Source organism: Pelodiscus sinensis, chromosome 1 (assembly GCF_049634645.1).
Source record: "Pelodiscus sinensis isolate JC-2024 chromosome 1, ASM4963464v1, whole genome shotgun sequence".
NCBI classification, from domain to species: domain Eukaryota; kingdom Metazoa; phylum Chordata; order Testudines; family Trionychidae; genus Pelodiscus; species Pelodiscus sinensis.
In genome coordinates, this window is record NC_134711.1 from 212867299 (window position 1) to 212883061 (window position 15763).

The 15763-nt window shown below is 44.9% G+C and overlaps 1 protein-coding gene across 1 annotated transcript in view; it reads left to right on the forward strand.

Annotated features, from left to right (window-relative positions):
- Window positions 1-15763, forward strand: part of GEMIN8 (gem nuclear organelle associated protein 8) — a 40833-nt gene that overhangs the window by 8311 nt on the left and 16759 nt on the right. The window contains exons 2-3 of the mRNA XM_075914529.1: window positions 1210-1246; window positions 5413-5860. Coding sequence (XP_075770644.1) covers window positions 1244-1246; window positions 5413-5860 — 451 coding nt within the window. The 5' untranslated portion in view covers window positions 1210-1243. The remainder of the gene's footprint in view (window positions 1-1209; window positions 1247-5412; window positions 5861-15763) is intronic.

The following is a 15763-nucleotide window of genomic DNA, read 5'->3' on the forward strand; positions in this document are numbered from 1 at the left end:
CTTTAAACTCAGTCTTCATGGATACAGAATAAGGCAGCCAACACGGATGTCATATTTAAATTCCAGGGCAAAAAAAAAGAATCAGCATGTACCTGATTTACACTTGTTTCTTTAAAGAAAATTCAAAGGCTATTGTTTGCCAGGCTGCAGCAATTATTCTGAGATCTGAGTCTCTCCCTTATTGTTTTTGAACCTCTCATATTTGCAGTCTGGGACAGACTTGAATGTTTAGAATTGTTAAAAAGCCATAATCTTCATAAGTAAAAAAAATATGAGGAAACCATACCAGAGCTCAACAAGCTGGAGTGAAACAGGCACTTCAAATTGTGCTAATTTACTTCTCAGTTTGGTTTAATTTTAAAAAACTCACACGTAATAATAGGGCAGTACTGTTACATTTAAAATACTTGGTTGGGATGCTTTTTTTTTAGTGTGAGAATATTACTGTATTTTTAAAGGTTTTTTTTTTTAATTTGAATGTTTGCTCCTCGTCAAGTTCTCTGAAGATCTATGGACTGGCTGTGAAATTTTTAAGTGACTAGAGACTCTTTTATTGTTTTTTGTCCAAAATGTCCTGTAATGTTATTTTTATCACTATATTTTGTGTACTCCATCTATCTATCTGTCTGTCTATCTAAAAAAATAAATATATAATACGTGGCTCTTCACACTCTATCCACAGCTATTTTGACTCTTCATCTCTAACTGGTTTGCCACCCCTGCTTTACATGAAGCAGTGTTGCAATCAAGGAAGTATAAAGTAGGAGAAGAAATCACTATACAATTACAACATAGAATTTAAAATAAACAAAAATCTTACTACCAGAATGAAATAAAATAGGTTTTCAAAATGCTTAAAATAACAGTTTTATAGGATTCCTTCTGGAGATGCTGCTGAGAGATAAAACCAAGTGGTTCTCATTCAAGGTCATTAATTTTGAAGATACCTAGAAGTAGAGGAAGCTACTATTGTGTGGAGGACAAAAAGGAGGATAAGACAAAGTTTATTTATCTCTTCCAGCATTCTAGGTTGCAGGGGTGTCTGTAGATACTAGGGTTCACAAGAGGTTTCAGGTATTCTCTGATCACTTAAAAACCCCCATCTGTTGACTCTTGTCTGTAGATACTAGGGTTCACTAGAGATGCTTTCTGTGTTTGTAACTATAAATTATAAATTTATAAATTAAAAAACATTATTTTCTTTTCTAGTTTACGTTGATCATTGAAGCAAACTCCACAGGTGATGGTAAGCATTTTTTATTTCCACTGTGTATCTGAGACAATGAGCCAATGCACACTTTATACATTAACTACATATACAAGAAAATTGTATCAAACCATCAGCACTCATTTAAAAGAGTTATATTTTAAAGTAGTTAAAGTACATTCAAAATAAAATTAATTTATTACAAGTATTGTTAGATTGGTTCCCTTAGAGAAGAGTCTAGAGACATATAACAGGAAAATAACAGAGAATTCAGAGGATCACTCTTCTTAAATTTATAGCTTTTATTAGATTGAAAAACTCCTCTATATTTCCATTCATATGACAGCTGAAAAAGCACAGACATGCAACTGTATTCCAAAGTTAGATTGTAATGTATTTTTTTCCTTCTTTGCCCCAGTCTAAAACATCCCCTTAATTTTTTATTTCAACAGATGGATTTTTAAATTCAGTGAAAGAGTGAGGTTTTCTCGGCTCACTTTTTTTTCTTCTTCCAAACACAGAAGTATTTGGCTAGGCACCAGAATCACAATTCTGTCTACATGAAGTGGCCCTTTGTATTCCTCTCCCCCTAAATTAAAAACCGGGGTTAGTCAGATAGCCAGATCAGCCAGCTGTATTCTAAAGTTTTCAGTGAGATCATCACCAAGGTCCAATTTAGAAACATTTTAGGTTAAAAGGACTGGAAGATAATTCTTGTATTTTAAAAAGATATGTTGTCATCTTGGGGAACACACAGAACATATGAAACTTTTCTTTATTGTCAAGCTAGCTAACTATTCTGCTGATGGTCTCAAACTTGATTTTTAGTTATTTCAGTGGGAAACATTAAACTAAGTGCTCCAAAACTAACTCCATGAAACTTCTTAGACCTGACCACAGAATTTTCCTGTTCTTGACCATACATTAAAGAAGTAGAGTCAGGGTGACATTGCCATATAATGAAAGCAAAGTAAGAACATTAAATATCCTGGGTTTTGTAGAATATCATAACACCGTTGTGAATAAGAACATTCTAGCAGCAGGGTCAGCCTCTCCTCTTACACATGTGTAAATCAAAAATAAATCCACTGAAGTCAGTGGAGTTTCACTAGCATATTAGAAGTGCATGAGGAACATTTGACCCATAAAGTCTTAGCCAAAAAGTCAAATATTTGTTATGCATTTCCATAAAAATTAATTTGGTGGCTGTTTTAAAAAATCATTTGTACAACACCTAGGAATTGTGTAAATAGATGAGACACAATCCCTGACCCAGTGTTTAAGTGAAATGGGGGGGATTTATTAGCTTGAAACTTGCTGTTATTGTAACTCCTTAAACATAACCTTAAAATTATGTTGCCAACATTTTTAAGCTTTCAGACGCTGTTGGCAGGCAGGAAGGGAAATTGGCTTTGGGGAACAAGTGGCAGGACTTTAGCTATGAAGTATAACATCTTTAAAGTATGATTTTTTTTATCTTGACAGTTACCTTAAGGAGATGTGGAGATGACCTTCCACATTTAAGTCTGAAATATGCCAAATGTATGGTCCAAAAAAAAAAGAAAATAGATCAAGTAAAACTCTTCCTCCCCTGAGGCACATACAATAACTACACAAAAGAGATACATTAAAGGGGGAGCATTAGGCTTTTACACAGATTTCATTGCTTTTGTCTGTTCAACAGATATGTGTTGCTGCATCATCAATATCCAAATGAATGAAGTGAGACTAACTTGTTTTTAAATCCAACATTTTCCATCCATCCAAAGCCCTTACTCAGATGCACCACCCCAAAGGCACACAATGGATAATCCCATCCCAAGAATGCTTTAGCTTCCCAGTATCCCTGGCCTTTCTCCAGCACCAGCTATGTGCACTAGGGATGTTAAATTGCGACTAACATCCCTAGTGTACATGGGTAGTGCTACTCAATTAGTTAATTGGGGGGATGCTCACTACCCCCGCTGCAGCTCTGCAATTTAAATGTAGCTCTACATTTAGCTAACCCCGCCGTGCCTCTGCCTTTTAAATGTAGTAAGAGTCAGGCATCTCTTACTATACTTAAAAGGCAGAGCCGCAGCAGTCAAGCACCCGGTGTGAGTGGGGACTGCTTCGCTGGGTCCCGCGCTGCATCTCTACCTTTTAAATGTAGCTCTACCGGCTTTTAAGACAGCTCCCCCTAGCACTGGCTCTTTCTCCCCTCCTTGGTGCCTCTGATAATACAATATTTTTCTATAATAATTTACTTTTACTATAGAGGATCTGCACTCTTACAGTGTTATAGGCTAGAGAAGAGCTGTGGGTAAACTGTTGCATCAGGCAAACAAATATTTTCAAAAACAGTTGTTGCTGGTTTACATTTTATAACTGGAAAGAGATATTTTAGTTTATTTCAGTCAGTGAACTTATTACCCTTTTTCAGAGTGTAGCCGATAATAAATAAAGTAGTGAGATTTATTAGCAGCACAGCACTTTGCTTAGCATGTGTTTTTTATTGAAACCTTAATGGATACATGACTAAGTTGCCATCTGACCTCTCCCACTGAAATTATTATGGCAAGGAGATTAGCTAATGCATTACTAAACGAAATAAGTTTATTAATGTAGAGGAATTTCAGACACAGTACCCTTTGCATGTTAACATGAATCCTGTGTATTTATGGTGTGTAACTTATCTGATACACACTTTGAAATAATCAAGTCTCTTTCAGCTCACCTTTTTCCTATGTAGCATTTGGATTAATTTGTATTAATAAGCCATGAGTACAGGCAGTCCCCGAGTTACGCGGATCCGACTTATGTCAGATCCGCAGTTACGAACGGGGCCGTTCCTCTCCCTGGTCTCCAGCAGACCAGGGAGAGGAAGCAAAGCGGCGGAACACGTGGGCAGCGGACAGGGCTGTCCGCTGCCCACGCGCTCCGCGGCTTGGCTCTGCTTTGCCCCCCCCCCCCCGTCCCCCTGGTCTGCAGACCAGGGGGACGGGGGGGGGGGCAAAGCAGAGCCAAGCAGAGCCAAGCCGCGGAGCGCGCGGTCAGCTGACAGCCCAGACGCGTCTGGGCTGTCAGCTGGCAGCGCGCTCCGCGGCTTGGCTCTGCTTTGCCCCCCCCCCTCCCCCTGGTCTGCAGACCAGGGGGACGGGGACGGGGGGGAAAAGCAGAGCCAAGCCGCGGAGCGCGCGGTCAGCTGTCAGCTGGCTGCGTCCTCCGCGGCTTGGCTCTGCTTTGCCCCCCCCCCCCCATCCCCCTGGTCTGCAGACCAGGGGGACGGGGAGCAAAGCAGAGTAAAGCCACGGAGCCCGAGGGCAGCGGGACAGCCACGGCGCGTCTGGGCTGTCCCGTTGCCCCCGTGCTCCGTGGCTTTGCTCCGGACACCTGTGGTACAGCAGCTGGGGCGCTGCCAGTTGGTCCCGTAGCGCCGCTCTGGGCGCTACGGGACCAACCGGGCAGCACCCCAGCTGTTCTGCCCCAGGCATCCTGATTCAGCCACTGCTGGTCAGATTCAGCAGCGGCTGAATCAGGACGCCTGGGGCAGAGCAGCTTGGGTGCTGCTGTGTTGGTCCAGTAGCGCCGAGGAGCGGCGGCACTACTGGACCAACCGGGCAGCACCCCAGCTGCTCTGCCCCAGGCGTCCCCAAGTCAGCCGCTGCTGAAACTGACCAGTGGCTGACTACAGGAAGCCCCTGCCCCGGGCTTCCTGGAATCAGCCACTGATCAGTTTCAGCAGCAGCTGACTTGGGGATGCCTGGGGTTCTTAAGTAGAATATGTATGTAAGTCAGAACTGGCGTCCAGATTCAGCCGCTGTTGAAACTGATCAGTTTCAGCAGCGGCTGAATCTGGATGCCAGTTCCGACTTACATGCAGATTCAACTTAAGAACAAACCTACAGTCCCTATCTTGTACGTAACCCGGGGACTGCCTGTATTTATGTCTACACAAGCTTAGTGTGCATTAGTACAGTTCAACATTTTTCCCCAGAGGAGTGGCTTCCACTGTAATAAAGGAGATTTGGGGGGAAAGCTTTGGTGCAGTCATTTTCATTACTTTCTTCCTTGGTGACTAGTAGAGTGAACAGCATGTTCATGCTTTAAGCACTTGTCCAAAATACATGGAGTTTTTTGTTATTATAGGAAGTAAAGCATTTGGAATGAAAATGCTTTTTAATTACCTCAACATTGTCTCTCTTCTCTACTTCTGCTTTTTGCAGGAAGGCTCACTACATGAAGAGACTCGGCCATGGTATTATCAACAAGTGTATGCAAGATACTGGAAGCATTACAACCAAGCCATGCACTGGATGTACAAGCACAAAAATGCCTATAGGAAAGCCATGGAGTCCTTTTATCATCTGTCATGGAGTCCACCCGAAACCTTTCCTACTAGCCGTTATTCAGATTGGGATGGAGGCAACCCATCAGATGCTGACAACTATTCTCCATACGCTCCAAACAGCAGAATGCGTTACCCTTCCTGGTCCCAGCAATACCCAGGTGCCCACTGTAGATCCGGAGTGAGCCAGGAAATGGGCAGAGATTCTGAAATGGAGAACGATTCTGAGTCTGAAGAGGAGATAGAGTGCGACCTGAGCAACATGGAGATCACAGAGGAGCTCCGCCAGTATTTTGCACAGACAGAGAGGCACAGGCAGGAGTTACGTAAGTTCAGGCCTTGGTTGTATTTTATACTTTCCATTTCAGCCTGGGATAAATATGTCCTTAATGTAACACAGGAGTAACTGGTACTAAATGTAAATGAACCAGTGAAAATACATGTGGTTTTTTTACATAGAGAGAATGAGTAATGATTTGGAGAGTGGATGTAGAATGTGTTTGTTCAGGAGCAAATGCTGCATTTGGATCAATTCTGGGGGAAATTGAATGCTTCTGGAGCATTAAGATGGGTAGTGAAAATCTCCCATCTTTTTCCTCAGCAAGAACAGATCATATTAATATTTTAATTATAATTTTTTTCTATAAAAAATGAGCCTTTGAGTGATTTCTAAATTTCCATTACTCTGTCCCTACCATGCTCATGTTTTCCTTCAAAAATACCCAAGTACTGAATTGTTGGATAATAATAATAATAATGGAGATTGCCTATCTTCTAGAACTGGAAGGGACCTTGAAAGGTCTAGTCCAGTCCCCTGCCTTCACAGCAGGACCAAGTACCATCCCTGAAAATTTTTTGCCCCAAATCCCTAAATGGCCTCCACAAGGATTGAACTCACAACCCTGGGTTTAGCAGGCCAATGCTCAAACCACTGAGCTGTCCCTCCCCCTCTTATTTCCTTTAAAATAAAATTAAAAAAATTAATATTTAAAAATCTTGAATCATTTGATGCTCACATTTTAAACTAACACTTAAGTCAGTTGAGTCAGAAGAAATGAATATGTCAGTATTCTCAAAATCTTGGCTTCTTAAAGTTAAATTTAGTAAAATCCTAGATTCCTGAAATGTACAGCCCAAAGGAAATTCCTAGGTACATTATTTAATGCTAGAGGAAGCTGCTGTGTACTCTTTCAAGATGGAGTAGCACTGAACAAAGTCATTTAAGAAACAAAAGTTTAAGATGGTAACACTTGCCACCATCATACCAGCATTGGAAAGAGGTGACTGGTTTCATCCCTCGACTTGCAAGATGCACATTTTCATATTTACACCTATCCTGCTCATGGGAAATAGGTACTCAATGCTACCTGTTCAAGGTCTGACCATTTGTCCTTTCTACAGCTTGAAGACTCTTCAGAGGTGTTTTCAGTTGTTACAGTATATCTGTGGAAGCAAACCAAATCACTCATCGTTTCTCTGCTCTCCTGTCTCCGCTTCTTGGCTCTGGACCTGCGTTATCCCTTTGATCCATGGCATCCACTTCAGGACATTCCCACACAGTTCTCCTCCTTCCGAGGCTATGTGCAGTCTGCAGTGTCGCACTTTCCTCAGTGGCCAACCGCAACGCACAGTCTAGCCCAGTGGTCCCCAACACAGTGCCTGCGGGCGCCATGGAGCCCGCGGGGGCATTTGTGTGTGCCCACCAAGTGCTCGGGGCTGGCCTGGCCCCGGGCACGTGGCGCTGCATGGTACCGGAGCCGTCCCCGGGCGCATGGCACACGGTAAGCGCAGGCCCCGGGAGCGCCGCCGCCCGCGCTCTGGCCGCGCGGCGCTTGGGGAGGGGGGAGTGCTGGCTCCGGTTGTGCGGCGCTTGGAGGGGGGACACGCTGGCCCCAGGCACGTGGCACATGGGGGGGGAGCCCTGCCCCTGAGCGCGTGGCTATGGGGGGGTCCCGCCCCCGGGCGCCCGGCAGGCGAACGGCCACGCCCCCTGGCACCTGGCAGCCTCTAAAGGTTGGGGACCACTGATCTAGCCCCTCACCTCAGGGCTAGCTACAGTCTGTAATGGCCATGCTCCTGTATGTGCAAAGTGGAAAGGGGGGGGTTCTGGCCCAGGGACCATCTGTCAGCCAGGTCCTGCCTTTGTGCCAGTGCCTACAGCCTGGGAGGTATCAGTCTGGAGCTTTTCTGCAGCTCCCCTGAGCCTGTCCCGCACTGCTCTCTCCATGGTGCTGCTGGTTCCCCTCCCCCCCTACTGGGACACAGCTCCTTTTTTCCCTTGCTGCTCAGGGTGAGAGTGAGCTCCCCTCAGCTCTGCAGTCTTTTATAGGAGGCTGGCCCTGATTAGCTGATTGCTCCCTGCCCTGAGAGGCCAAGTATCATAGAATCATAGAACTGGAAGGAACCTTGAGAGATCATCAGGTCCAGTCCCCTGTCCTCATGGCAGGACCAAGCAACATCTAGACCATCTGATAGGTGTTTTGCCCAACCTACTCTTAAAAATCTCTAATGATGGAGATTCCACAACCTCCCTAAGCAATTTATTCCAGTCATTAACTGCCCTCACATAAAGTTTTTTTTCTAATGGTCAACCTAAAGCTCCCTGGCTGCAATTTAAGCCCTGTTGTTTTTTTCTCCTATCATCAGAGGTTAAGGAGAATATTTTTTCTCCCTCCTACTTGTAACAATCATTTAGGTACTTGAAAGTTGTGATCGTGTCTCTCCTCAGTCTTCTCTTTTCCAGACTAAATAAACCCAGTTCCTTCAGTCTTCTCTTGTAGGTCGTGTTTTCTGGACCTTTAATCATTTTTGTTGCTCTTCTCTGGATCTTTTCCAGTTTGTCCATATCTTTCTTGAAAAGTGACTTCTAGAACTGGACACAGTATTCTTGTTGAGACCTAATCAACACAGAGTAGAGAGGGGGGAAAAAAACAGGTGTAATCAGCTCAGTGAAGTTGTTCTTGTTTTACCATGGTGTAAGTGAGAGCAGCATCAGGTCCTTCTGTGTGCCTCAGTTCTCATCTGTAAAATGCAACTAATAGTGAATACCTGCTTCACACAAGTGCTGAGACTAAATTAAGGAAGTGTTAAAAAGCAAGAATCTAAGCAGAGGGAGGGAGAAATGGTATGTTCTCTACTAAATGCTTAGAATGAAGAGTGGTGAGCTCTGTTGAGACCCTGTGGACAATGAAAGATATAGTGCTGCTATGTTTAATTAGATAGAGCAATTGATTTTCCTGAATACTGTTTTTAAAGCAAATGAAATGTATAGACGGTTCATTAAGCTGAACTCTTTCATGACATTATCCTGTTCTGGCTTTCATTCTTGAAGCTGTATTGATTCTCAGATAAATGTAGAGGAAGCAGATAAAAGCGATCACATTATCTGCCTTGTATGGGTCCTCTCTTAGGTATTTTTCTCTTTGTCATCCATCACAGTTCGACTTGGTTCTGGCCTGGTAGCCTAGTGACCATGAAGGGGGCTCAAGTTCAATAATATCTTCTTAATTATTTGTATCTGCCACAAGAGTACATAGTGCTACACACCACCATTTGTGCTGAGCAATTAGCAATTCTACACTCCCAAGAAGTTAAGAATCCAATAATACAAGAGAAAATAAGCATATAATATAAATCAGAATAAAGAGACCTGGTGTTTTATGGGTGTTGAGGCAAGCATGCTTTACAGAGAAGGGAAAGGATTTAGATTTTTCTTTTGAAGGATTATAGTGCAAGATGTATATTAGTTGGGATTTTATTCCAGACATATAGAACTGGGTGGGATGCAGAAAGTCATGGAGACAGTAGTTGGCAAAAAAGACAAATGGGGTAATGAGGAGAGGGAATTAGGGGGAGTATAAGGAACATGAGATAATGCTGACCAAGAAGGGTGAATAGACCGATTTATCTCCATCATATCCAGCGCCTATCTCATTGATTGTTACTGTGGTTATATGCAAAAACATATTACAAATGTTATTTAGTACATTTTCAGGCACTCATAAGTTACTAAATAGAGTATAACTGTAAGTCCATCCCCTTCTGTGTATGCAGTATGGCAGTCTTTAGTCTGTGATTGTGTCCACAGGATTCTGCCTCAGTACAAAGGGAGTACTAAACTTAAACCCACTTAATTTTTAAAACATCCTCTTTTAATGACTGATTTGAAGCTCATGAGATTTAGCGGAAAGCTTCTCACTGACTTTAGTAGAAAGGGTCTTGCAGACTGTCTTGTGTGGGAGGAGAGTAGGAAGAGTTGAGATGTAGGTAAGGGAGGAGATGTGCAGTGCCTTCAAGGTAAACACAGGGATCTTGAACGTTATATAAAAAGGGGGATAACATTCAGGTTGGTGAGGGATGAAGTGTCAGAACAATGGGAGAGACTGATGACTGTAGTATTTTGGAAAGATAGTGGAAATGAATAACAAGGAAGTGAGAGAAGAAAAAGCTGCAGTGAAAGTAGGCAGGACAAGTTTGGCCAGTGGAATTACTAAAACTATGTGTATCCCGGTATACTAAGTTGTATATCGTGAAAGGGAAAAAAGAAAATAAGAGCTTGTTTCTTAAGATTTTATGGGGTTTTTTCTCCACCCACAGACCAATACTGACTTCAAGAACCGGTAGGCTATTATCGGTTCAGTAGCTACTTTTTGTGTTGTGTCACTATGCACTGCAATGACTCTTTACTTTGACAGTTAAGGCTTTGAAACTGGCAGACTTGGAATCTTGCTGCCTGACTTAACATATCAGTAAGGACAGAGTTTTCTCTTTAAGGATTTAAATGCAGGGCCACAGTGGGGGTAGCTGCTGGGACCTGGTGCATGCCAGGACTGAGACAGCATGCCTGCCAGCCAGCTCTCAAGCGCCTTTAAATACACAACAGCTTATTGATTATCATTGAACTGACAAAATTTTTGCCAGCTATCCAATTACTGGATTACACACTTCCTAACATCCCTCGCTGGGAGGTGTGGGGAATCAGGGCGGGAGGGAGGTCTGCAGGAGTCAGGCACAGGGTTGAGTGAGGGTGCTCATGGCAGAGGCTGGAGGCTTACAGCAGAGGGTGGAGGTACAGGAATGAGGGCAGAGCGGAGGATGGGGGGAAGTGAGAGTGCAGGATAGGGGGTTGGGTATGTGGTGGGGCTTAGGGCAGGGGGCTACTTACCTGGTCAAGTGGCCAGCAATGTGGAAAGCCCCGTGCCCAGCTGAACACTCTTGCTGGTGTCACTGTGCAGTATGACTGTTTCTCCTATCAGCACCTCTATTTCCATGTCATGGTAAATAATCCCATTCCAGGCATAGCCCATTTTTCTCGCACAACCGAACCCTGACCTTGCTTTAATTTATGATAAGAGGAAACTGCATGCCAAATGTGGTAGTCCTAACTCTTAATGTTTAGGACACGGGTCAGCAACCTCTCAGAAGTAGCGTGCCAAGATTTCACTTATTCACGGATCTCTGCATCTGCCAGCTCCTCTGCCGTACAGCTCCTTCCCCCAGTAGAACCCTCCCATTGCTCCCCTCCCCTCAGCTGGGCTCCCCACGGCGCACCCCAGGCCAGCCCGCCCTGCAGGGCCCAGTGTGACTACACTCACTTTCTGTATCTGCTTCAGCGTTATGGTGGAGACACACTCTGGCTTGGGGCTCTGGGCAGCGGCGGCGGGCAGCTGCTCACCGGCCTGACTGGCCCGGGACCACGTGACAGAGGCACCTCCAGGGCGATCAGAGATATCCATGCAGTACCGGGCTGGACTAGGAGGTGCCGCTGAGGAGCCCCAGTGCTGCTCCTCACACCACAGCCTAACCTGCTGCCAGGGAAGAGGGAGGGCTCCAGCAGCTGTGCGGGGGAGGAGGGGCGGGGCTGAGCTGTTAACCCACATGCCCTTGAAAATCGGTTCACGTGTCAGTTATGGTATGCATGCTGTAGCATAGGTTGCCAACTCCTAGTTTAGAAATTCTTGAACAAATGGATTCACAGGTGGATGGAGAGACTCACGAGCAGACAGACAAATGCACAAATCTCTAAAATATATGAAGGCATTATTTATTGTATTGGATTATGCTGCCTATTCTGTTGTTTGGTTCCTTGTTCAACTGGTGATTCCATTAATTTAACCTGAAACTGATGTTTTGTGATTGCTTTCACATCTTCCCTCTGGCTATTAGGGATGTTAAAATTCATTTAATTGAGTAAATGTGTAACCACTGAAAGTTTCAGCGGTTACATGCTGGGGGCAGGTGGCTCCTGTCTGCTGAGCCTCTTTCCTGCACAGCTGCCTCTGACACAGAGGCAGCCAGGGTGGGAGGGGAGTGGCACATGGCTCCCCAGGAGCCGGTGTATAACTGTGAAGGTTAAGCGATGAGCATGGTAACACTTTCACATCCCTATTGGCTATTGAGAAGAAAAACATAAAGTCATTTTTCCATGTTATTGCATGTGTCAGACGTAGTGTACTATTCCCAAATTTTTCAGGAACGCCTAACAAAATACATTACACTGGCCTTTTTAGGTTTGCAGAAACATGTTTTAAGAATTAAAAAAACATAACACAAGAAAAGTAGTTTTGCACATATTTTCCATTTCATGCTTTTTAACCAAGTCTTTAAAACATTACTCACCTTTCGGATTTGCCTTATATCGCATTTTTCTCTTTGTGCTCTTTTTTTAATAAAAGGGAAAATGGTATAGTGTTGCAATGCAAGGCTAATTATAGAATTAACAATGCACAAACTACTGTACCACAGTAATAAAATGGCAATGGGATAGTTGCCTGTATTTAAAAACAAAGAAAAGCAGAGGAAATTACAGTCATGCCAGTTAGTTATTGAGGCATGGCAGTCTGCCCATTGTTAATGGCATGCCTAGCTTTTTCCATTAGAGCCCCCAGCTTCAAGTGACTGTATATATACACCCTCCCAATTTATGAAACTAGTCCAAATAACATTTTTCAGACATGATTTCCAGCCAGAGGAAACCATTTAAAAAGTTTTATAATAATCAAATAAGATGTTTGTAACATATGAGTGTTTGAAAATTCAGAGGTTTTCAAATTCATAGTCGCTTCCCCTTTCACAGCATCTTGAAAAAATCATCTTGTTTCTTTGATTCAGTGAAGATTGCTGCCTTCTGCTATTTTGTAAATATTGGTGGATTAAATTGGGAATTTTTCAGTATGCTATTTTTAACTTATGGAAATACCACATTTGTGATTTTTTTAATTTAAACAGGTGTGTTCATGTTTCTTTGGAACAATATAATCTTCCAAATAGAATCATTGGACTGGAAGTGACCTCCAGAGGTCTTCTAGTCCAACTCCTGCACTCATAGCAGGACTAAATATCAAACAGATCATTAAGATAGGTTTGTTTGACACCATTATTTTCCCCCAAGTACAGTACATTTTCCTCCCCACTCTTCAGCTCCTCTGTTTCCCACCAGCAGTCCTAACAGTTTCTTGGTATTGGTTTCCAGTATCTTTTTCTCTTCTCTCTCCGCTGCCAAAGCACGAAGTCTGGTGGCAGAATCATCCCCCCCACGTGCACTCCCTTCCTACGTGTCCTCTTGACTTCAGTGGCTTTGCCAGGACTGCTGCCACTTGAAACTGTCAGCATTCTCTTCCCACTACTGCAATCACTGAAGTTTCTTCTGTCGGAGATAGCACCTCTGAGAGAGAACTGTCTCTTGAGGGCTGAGGAAATGACTCTAGTGTACAGTCCCCCTTCATGAGCTGGGAGATGGGGAAACAGCTGTACTTCATTGCTATATACCAGGTCTTGAGGCACATTTCCCAGCAACAGCCTTGTAGCATGGCAGTGTCTTCAAAGGCTCTAGGACAGCAACGGCAACCTAGACTAGTGAGGCCCTCCATTATCTCAGGAGGGGGGGCCGCAAGATTGTCGTAACCGAGACAGTCTCCCAAGATAGAGTAGTTTTGCTAACTGCACTTGCATACCTAGAATTTGCAAGATGTGCCCATTGAATTGTAGCAGAGTTTTGATTGGCTGCAGAGGAAGAACAGGGCTCTCAGAGTCAGTGTTGTATATTGTAATACCAGTAGGGGAAAAAAGCAGGAGGAAACCAAAGGAATCTAGCAACCCTGCAGTTAGGCAACACTTAACAAAATGTCTTGTGGGCCGCACAGGAATCCCTAATGGGCTGCATTCAGCCCACGGGCTGTACGTTGCCCACCACTGCTCTAGGAATTTGATTAGGATGATGTTTCCTGTAACAGATGAATCGTCACGTTCCTCACCTTTGTAGATGGTGAGGTGGCGCTTACCAATTATGGTTAAGCGGGAGGCTGGAGCAGCTCCTAACCCAATGCAAGCAGGAGGTTGTTCTAGCCCAGCAGGGCCTGCTGTGGGTGGGGGCACTCTAACCCAGCCAAACCAGCTCCCGCCCATAGTGGGTGCAGTCTGGCCCCCCGCTGCCCTGCCCATTTCAAGTGGCTAAAGGTATGTCTACACTACAGCACTAATTCGAACTCACTTAATTCGAATTAGTTAATTTGAACTAAGCTAATTTGAATTAGTGCATCTAGACCTAAAAACTAATTCGAATTAGCGTTTTGCTAATTCGAACTAGCATGTCCACATTGAGTGAACCCTGAACTGAATTTAAGGCTGCCCAGAACCAGTGCCGTCAGGGCATCAGGTTATGACTTAAAGTGTGGAGCTGCTGCCTAGGGCTAGCAGAGGACTGTGCTTAAAGGGACCCAACTCCCACCCCGGACAGACAGTTCTCAGGGTTCCCCGATTGCTTGTCTACCTCGATGAGGGACAGCAAAGCAGTCCTGTCTTGGAGTGCCCTGAGTGCCCACACTTGGCACATCACAGCACTCGGCCATCAGCCCAGCTGCACTTGCCGCAGGCTGCCATCCGGGGGGGGGGTCAATTGGGGGGGCTGTCATGATCCAGGAGGCCCTGCAGGAGAGCTTATACCCCAAGGAGCCCACAGAGCCACCCCAGTCTTCCCCATCAGGGGCTCGTGCCCCATTCCTCCCTCACCTCCTTCCACTTACCCCTTCCTAGCCCTCCTTCCTGATGTAAAAAATAAAGGACACATGTTCAAAAATAGAAACTTTCTTTATTTAACAAAACTGGGGGGTGGAGGATTAACCTCTAGGGAGACTGGAAAGAGGAGGTGGGAGAGGGGAGGGGGAAACCTGGGAGGAGGGAGCTGGAAGGGGGAAGCCAGGGGAAGGAGGAGGAGGGGAAGTAAAAAACTATGGTACTCCATATCTTCAGTACTGTGTACAGATGTGGTCTCCTCACCTCAAAAAAGATATTTTGGCCTTGGAAAGGGTTCAGAAAAGGGCAACTAAAATGAGTAGGGGTTTGGAACAGGTCCCATATGAAGAGAGGCTAAAGAAACTGGGACTTTTCAGCTTAGAAAAGAGGAGACTGAGGGGGGATATGGTAGAGGTCTATAAAATCATGACTGGTGTGGAGAGGATGAATAAAGAAAAGTTATTCATTAGTTCCCATAATATAAAGACTAGAGGACACCAAATGAAATGAATGGACAGCAGGTTTAAAACTAATAAGCGAAAGTTCTTCACACAGCACGTAGTCAACCTGTGGAACTCCTTGCCACAGGAGGTTGTGAAGGCTAGAACTATAACAGAGTTTAAAGAGAAGTTAGATAAATTCATGGAGGTTGGGTCCATGGAGTGCTATTAGCCAGGGGGTAGGAACGGTGTCCCTGGCCTCTGTTTGTGGAAGGCTGGAGATGGATGGCACGAGACAAATCGCTTGGTCATTGTCTTCAGTCCATCCCCTCCGGGGAACCTGGTGCTGTCCACTGTCGGCAGACAAGCTACTGGGCTAGATGGACCTTTGGTCCGACCCAGTACGGACATGCTTATGTTCTTATGTTCTGAGCTCAGGGTCGGGGGTCTCACTGGACCAACTTGATTTTCATGCAAACCTGCTCCTGGGTTTGCATGTGGCCTTTGGTGACCAGGCTGGCAGCTATCCTGCCCTAGACGGCCGCGTTCCTGTGCCTAGTGCGGTCGTGGACGTTGGAGGCCTCCCCCCAAACCTCGATGAGGTCCACAATCTCCCCACTAGACCAGGCGGGCGCCCACTTCTTGCGGCCCCGCGCAGGCTCCTGGGAGCCGCCAGCCTGGTCCTGGGAAGAGGCGGAGGGCTGGGTGGCAACGGGTGGCTGGCTCATGCCATGCCAGATGCAGGGTCTGCTGGCTGGCTGCTGGCAGGCTTGCAACTGG